This window comes from Cebus imitator, unplaced genomic scaffold (assembly GCF_001604975.1).
Source record: "Cebus imitator isolate Cc_AM_T3 unplaced genomic scaffold, Cebus_imitator-1.0 Scaffold410, whole genome shotgun sequence".
In the NCBI taxonomy this organism is placed as follows: Eukaryota; Metazoa; Chordata; class Mammalia; order Primates; family Cebidae; genus Cebus; species Cebus imitator.
This window is the reverse complement of record NW_016107725.1, coordinates 715981-723050: the sequence shown is the minus strand read 5'-3', so window position 1 is coordinate 723050 and position 7070 is coordinate 715981. Positions and strand designations below refer to the sequence as shown.

The window sequence follows — 7070 nt, the reverse complement described above, 5'->3', positions numbered from 1 at the left end:
CGCTCTTGGCTCACGCAATCTCTGACTCCCGGGTTCAAGCAGTTCTCCTGCCTCAGCCTCCCAACTAGCTGGGATTACAGGTGTGCACCACCATGCCTGGCTAATTTTTGTATTTTTAAGTAGAGACCAGGTTTCACCTTGTTGGTCAGGCTGGTCTCAAACCTCTGACCTCGTGATCTGCCCGCGTCAGCCTCCCAAAGTGCTGGTATTACAGGCGTGAGACACCGTGCCTGGCTTGGCATTCACTTTTTAAATAGTCTAGGGTGGATCAGGCTAAAGGAGATGAATTAAAGAAGATGGAAGTGAACATTGTTGTCTCACAGTGAGTATATACATAATTACAAGTGGATCTGTGATTAGTAAAGCTTGTCTCTTTTATTTAGGATCTTCTGGGAAAGGACATTTTGGAATTCTGCCACCCCGAGGATCAGAGCCATCTACGTGAGAGCTTCCAGCAGGTACATACTGCCGGTGCCCACTTAAAGCTGATGCACAGTCTGGGCACCCATGGATGCAGCTGGCAGGACATTAGTCCTACTGTGTGCCAGGCAGGCTGCAAGGTCCTACCTATGACCTCAGTCAGGGCCCCTACTGGGAAGGCGCTCACAGTCTAGTAGGGAAGACAGACATACATTAATGAACAATTACTGTGTAATAGGAGAAGAACTCTAAAGGGTCATGAAGAAAGAGGCTGCAGAGTGCAGAGGCTGGAGAGATTAACTGTGTGGGGAAGAGGCAGGACTTGTTCCTGGGGAGAGAACAATTGGGATGGGTCTTAAAGGATGGGCATAGAATAAATGAGTGAACATTCCAGACAGAAGGGGCAGCCCTAGAGATGCAAAGGAGAGGATCCTAAGCAGTTCCTAGTGGCTGGAGTGACACTGGCCAACTTGTAGGAGGTAGTGGGCAGTGCTGATAAATGAGCCCAGTAGAGCCAAGTTATGAAAGACCTCTTAAGCCATGCCAAAGAAATAGATTCTCGCCTCAGTCAGTATGCATGGGCCAGCGCAGTGGCTCATGCCAGTAATCCCAGCTCTTTGGGAGGCCACGGCGGGCAGATCACTTGAGGCCAGAAGTTTGACACCAGCCTGATCAACATGGCAAAACCTCATCTCTACTGAAAATACAAAAATTAGCCGGGCATGGTGGTGCGCACCTGTAGTCCCAGCTACTTGGGAGGCCCAGGCAGAGGAATTGCTTGAACCTGGGAGGCAGAAGTTGCAGTGAGCCGAGATGGCACCACTGCACTTCATCCTGGGTGACAGAGCAAGACTCCATCTAAATAAATAAATAAAAATAAAGGTAAGTGAGGATGACTTTGAGGATTTTAAGCAGAGCAGTGTTTTGAAAAGCCACTTCAGTAGGCCAGGTATGCAGAAGAGACAGGTGGGGGAAATAACTGGAAACAAAGACGGGAGGCTTTTTAAATTGTCCAGGTAAAAGGTGATGAGGCCAGAATGTGAGCTGGAGCCGTGGGAATTTAAAATAGGGGCAGCTTGAGGAGACGGTTGTTTGACTGGTGCTGAGGCTTTGGATAGACATGGTCAGGTGAGGGGGGATTCAGGATGACCTGGGAACCTGAGAGCGTGGCCACCCCAGTAACAGTGTCATGCACATCGTGACTGTTAGCTGCTGTGTGCCGAGCACCTACTGTGTGCCAAACACTATGGGAAACCCTGCCCCATGTGCTGTTGAATCCGCACAGTAGTCGGAGGAGGTAGGCATACAATCACCACTGATGGTAGAACCCAGCACCAGGGTGACTCTTAACAAAGCAACCTAAATGGATCAAAACCCGTAGCTGGTGACTTTCATTTGGGAAAAATGTGAAATTGGAATGGTTAAACCTTGTCTTTTTGTGCTGTATGTTTGCTAACTGTGGAGATTATGATAAACTTTGCATCGTTTAGGATAGTCAGGTTTGGGTTGGGTGGGCTTCATTTTTCTGGGTTAGTGGAAATGGAGCTTTCACAGTGATGGGGCCTCCATTCGGTGCCCAGTAACTGGCCAGACCCATTTCACTATCTCACATAGTCCTCACAACTACACAGTTAAGTGTTGTCTGCCCCGTTTTTGTCACAGTAGACTCTGGAGGGTGCAGTTCCCTGCCCCAGGTCGCAGAGCCCAGGCCTCCTTCCCTCCAATGCATCCAATCACAACATCACACCCCGCACACAGGCCTCTCCATCCAGCAGCACATCAGAGGCTTCACACTGCTGACACTGTCAGAACCCGGTTGGTTTTGAAAAGACGGAGAAGGAATTGACATCTGATCCCACCCCGACATCCAGCTTAAGTAACTCTCACTCTGTGAGCGGCCACCGCATTCCTCCAGCAGGATGGGAGGCCGAGACAGCAATGCTGGAAGCCCCAGCACCAGCCCGGGCCACAGGGCACAGTGGGCAGCAGCCGAGCAGCCGCAGGGACATCCTGGAACATGCCGTGCCTTGGTCCCGTGCTTGTGTTCTTTGGTCTCCAGCCACCAACAGCTGAGGTGGGGATCAAATGTTGATAAAGGGAAGTGGCTTCTTCTTGCAAAAGCAGGGAGGTGGCTACGTCAGCTAAGAGCCAGCTCTTGAACTCTGGATTTGAACAAAAGCACTTGAATAGCCCAGAGGAGGCCCTTAGAACTTGATTGAGTTTGTGAGGAATTTGAGTTTGAGGGGGTGACAGCAAACCAACCAGGGGCCGGGAAACTTGCATCTGCTCTTGGATTCCTTCTCTGGGTCACAGTTTACCTATAGGTCAAAAACAGCTGAGCTCCGTGAAAGTGAAAGCAGGTTCCCATCTCACTCGTCTCCTTTCTGCTCAGGCACCTTCCATGATGATGAGGATGATGAAGGGGGCTGTTTTCTTGAAGAGCCACGCTAAGCTGGATTTTGTGCTTGGCCTCGGCCGTCCCCTGCATTCCTGGGTTAGGCACAGCATGTGCACTACCCTGGCCTGAAGGCCTGGACCGTTTCACTGGCACCATGCATAGCCACTCCCCGTGACATCTCAGGTATCCCAGCCTCCCAGGATTTGCCCATGCTGTGCCTTCTGCCAGGAGTGCCCTCCCCACACATCTTCACTTGCCAACACTTTACCCGCCCGCCAAATGCATTCCAAACTCTAGTTCCCTCCAGGAGCCATTTTCATGTCCTGACTGCAGGCTGTCTCTCCTGGCCCTCCTGGTAACCCCATGGCACTTCATCTTGAGTTTCTGTAGTGGTATTGAGCATACTCTCTGGATTACAGTTATCTATACGCTGATCCTTCACCTGCTGGCTGAGAGGCTCACTGAGGACAGCGATTGTGCATTGGCAATAGGGATTTATGGAAAGGGCTTTGGTGCCAGGTAGATCTAGGTTTAAGGTCACATAAGGCTTTATTTAGGCAAGGCATTTAACTCCTTTGAGGCTCAGTGTCCAGGTTCACAAAATGCTGTTGTGAGGACTGCCTGAGCTAACACGTCTAAGGTCCTTAGCCTATAACGTGGCCCCAGGACGGTGCAGAACTGTCAGCCCCCTTCTTCTGTTCTCTTTCCACAGCTCCTAAGGCTGAGCTTCTCTTTGCACAGCTCCTAAGGTGCTGCCTTCCATGTGCTTGTTGCATGGAGCTAACAAATTTCACACTCTCAGACATTCTAGTTAGAAGAAACAAACCAAAAAAAATCACCTCCTTTCCTCAGAGTGCAGAAGATGTGGGCTTTGAAACCTGGAAAACAGCCCCCTTCATCATCCTCATCATCATGGAAGGTGCCTGAGCAGAAAGGAGACGAGTGAGATGGGAACCTGCTTTCACTTTCACGGAGCTCAGCTTTTTGACCTATAGGTAAACTGTGACCCAGAGAAGGAATCCAAGAGCAGATGCAAGTTTCCCGGCCCCTGGTTGTTAATCTCTTACTGTTTCTAATTTATAAACTTAATCATAGGTATGTATATATAGGAAACAGCATAGCATCTACAGGGTTTGGTACTGTGCACAATTCCAGGCATGTACTGGGGGTTTTGGATTGTAGCTGCCTTGGATAAGGGGGCACTGCTGTATATTTTATTTATTGTCTTTTTCTTTTTCTTTTTTTTTTTGAGGCAGAGTCTCATGCGTCACCCAGGCTGCAGTGCAGTGGCGTGATCTCGGCTCATTGCAACCTCTGCCTCCTGGATTCAAGCAATTCTCATGCCTCAGCCTCCTGAGTAGCTGGGACTACAGGCGTGGGGCCCGGCTAGTTTTTGTATTTTTAGTAGAGATGGGGTTTCACCGTGCTGGCCAGGCTGGAGTGTATTTTCATAGAACAAAGGGGAAATCTGTGTAGCCAGGGGGACAATCTTGTGATTTGGAAATAAGATCTGGCTTCCTGTTCCAGCTTTCCCACCAAAGTTGTCTCATCTTGGATGACGTATTTAATTTCTCTGAATCTCAGTATTATCAGCTCTAAATAATAAAACTCATCTTACCAAACTCTTGTGAGGCTATTTCTGAAGCAATACATTTGAAATCATACCACAACATCAAAGGATAATAGATAGAAACCTATAAATAAATAAATGATGCACAGAAAGTTATCATTTCATTACGTCGCCTACCAGAGAGTCTACTGAATCCATTTTACGATGTTAAGCAGAGGTTAAGAAATAAATCCGTGAATACAATGTAGCTACATACCTGAGGGGGATAACTTGGGGGTGAGTGGCTGGTACCAAACCCAGAATACCCTAGCAGCCAAGCCAAAAAGAAAAACGCTCTGGCTCGCAGAGTTTTCATGATCTGATTTGTAAAAGTTAAGTTAAAAGTCCTGCTATAAAGCAGGCATTGACTGGTTGCCCTCTCACACCGTGGTTACAGAATGACCCAAATGCAGCGCCCCGTTCGTTGCACCCGGAGGTAGGCAGAGGAGGTCCCACTGCAGAATGGCTCTTCCTCTCTTATCATCTTTTAGCCACAGTGCCCCTATTCTGAGGTGCTGCTGGCCCCTGCCACCACTGCACTGCCTGCTGCCTCCCCCTCCTCCCGTTTGGCACCATCCTTCCTCCTGCTGACTTCCTTCTCCAAATATTTTCTCAGGTGGTTAAGCTGAAAGGCCAAGTACTGTCGGTCATGTATCGATTTCGCACCAAGAACCGGGAGTGGATGTTGATCCGCACCAGCAGCTTCACGTTCCAGAATCCCTATTCTGATGAGATCGAGTACATCATCTGCACCAACACCAACGTCAAGTACGTACTCTGCCATCTCCCCCTCCTGGGATCCACATGCGCTTGCTTGGGTCCAGAGCTGGCAGTTTTATCTGGAGCTCCTTTCTCCCTGCAGCTGGAAATCCCTGGAAAATTAAGAATAGAGGAAACTGACCGCAGGGACCAAGTCCCTCTTCTAATCTGTGATCACACTGTGATCTCTCAGTCAGCAAGCCCAGCTGCCACGGCCCAGAGATTTCCCGGCCCTGATCTGGGGTCTGCACATGGCCATGGAGGGGAGAACTCTTGCTCGCCGTGTTTTGTGCTGGGGGTATTATGACACCCAGGCCTAGCCCCACCAGTCATTTATAGTCCTTCTTCCATTTGTGCTTCACCCATGAGAACCGCATGGGAATGCTGCCTTCTGCACATATGCACGCGTATATGGGTTCCCATCACTGTTTCCCTCCCGTGTTCCTCCTCCTCTTTTCCCTCCTGATTTGTGAGAAACGAAAGAATGAGTGATGAGCATGACACTCCCTTCCCTTCAGTGCAAGGTACTCCAGTTTCTGTTCCTCTTTTCTTTCCCCTGAGCATGGACCCCACCCAAGTGGAGCTCTGCTGAGCCCTCCCTTGTTGCTTCCTGCTGCTGCAGCCGCTTGTGCCTGGTTTCTTGGTCCTACTGAAGCTGGAGGTGGAAGAAGTGAGGCTGAGCCTCTTGGCAGCTCTAGGGATTGGGACAGGGGACAGGTGTCCTGGGGGTTGGCACCTCAAGGACACATGATTTCTCCACTGCCCAGCGTGGAAGCATTCTTCCCTGCTCAGGGCCCGAGGATCCCAAGATATCTGCTAGAATCACCCGTGCCATATTCCATGCATGTCAGCAGTCCTGGGCTCCAGTCTTGGCCCCACCACTTCCTGGCTGTGTGACCTTGAACTTAGTCACTTCATCTCTTCACCTCCCTCATAAGGTTGCTGTAAAGATAAAATGACGTCAAGCGGTGAGCCAGACCCTGGGTCCAGCTTCTAGCACAGTGAGTGCGACCTCGGGCAGGCCATGCCTCCTCTGCATTTAGTCTCAAGGAAACACAAGGCCAGGGAACCAACACAAAGACATTTAGGCAAAAGGATGTCCGAGCAAATGCAAGCATGTGGAAGCCATGGCCAGTGTGTCGGGAGGGCTGTAGCAAGCAAGGGTGTGAGATGAGGCTGGCACCGGAGAACTGTCCCCAGGCCTCCCCGTCGTAGGCAGTGGTACCAGCATCCACCATTTCCCCCAGTTCAGCACTCAGCCAGGGGACCTGTTTCCAACCCTCCCGCCTCCTCCTCATCTGCCGACACCCCTTCTTAAGCCTCCCTGTGATTCGGAAGCCTCCAGGCGGTCACCACAGTCTCCTGTCACCCTCAGAACTTGCCTGGCTCTGCCCTCTGTTGCCAACTCTGAGCCCCTTGGATGTGGGAGTTCCCATCTGGACCCCCAAAGTCACCTTCTTTCCAGGCGACACCACCCTCTGCGTCCTCAGCCTCTGCCCTGCTCCTGCGCCAAAAGTCCCAGAGCTGGACAGATGAGTCCATGGATTTTTTTTTAATTTTAGATTCAGGGGGTACATACGCAGGTTTGTCACATGGATATATTGCGTGATGCTGAGGCTTGGACTTCAGTTGAAACAGTTCCCAGCAGGTGTTTTTTTCAGCCCTTGCCTCCCTCCTGCTCCCACTCCAGCAGTCCCTCTGTGTCTATTGTTCCCGTCTTTATGTCTGTGAGTACCCTGGGTTTACTTCCCACTTACAGGTCAGAACATGCGCTATTTGGTTTTTCGATTCTGCATTAATTCACTTAGGATAATGGCTTTCAGCTGCATCCATGTTGCTGCAAACGACATGATTCTGTTGTTTTTAATGGCTGCATGGTATTTT

The 7070-nt window shown here is 50.2% G+C and overlaps 1 protein-coding gene across 6 annotated transcripts in view; it reads left to right on the top strand.

Moving 5' to 3' along the window:
* Positions 1-7070, top strand: part of ARNT2 (aryl hydrocarbon receptor nuclear translocator 2) — a 188331-nt gene that overhangs the window by 140693 nt on the left and 40568 nt on the right. For all 6 annotated transcript variants that reach the window (XM_017509188.2, XM_017509189.2, XM_037731588.1 and 3 more), the window contains exons 11-12: positions 384-458; positions 5044-5195. In XM_017509188.2, coding sequence (XP_017364677.1) covers positions 384-458; positions 5044-5195 — 227 coding nt within the window. The remainder of the gene's footprint in view (positions 1-383; positions 459-5043; positions 5196-7070) is intronic.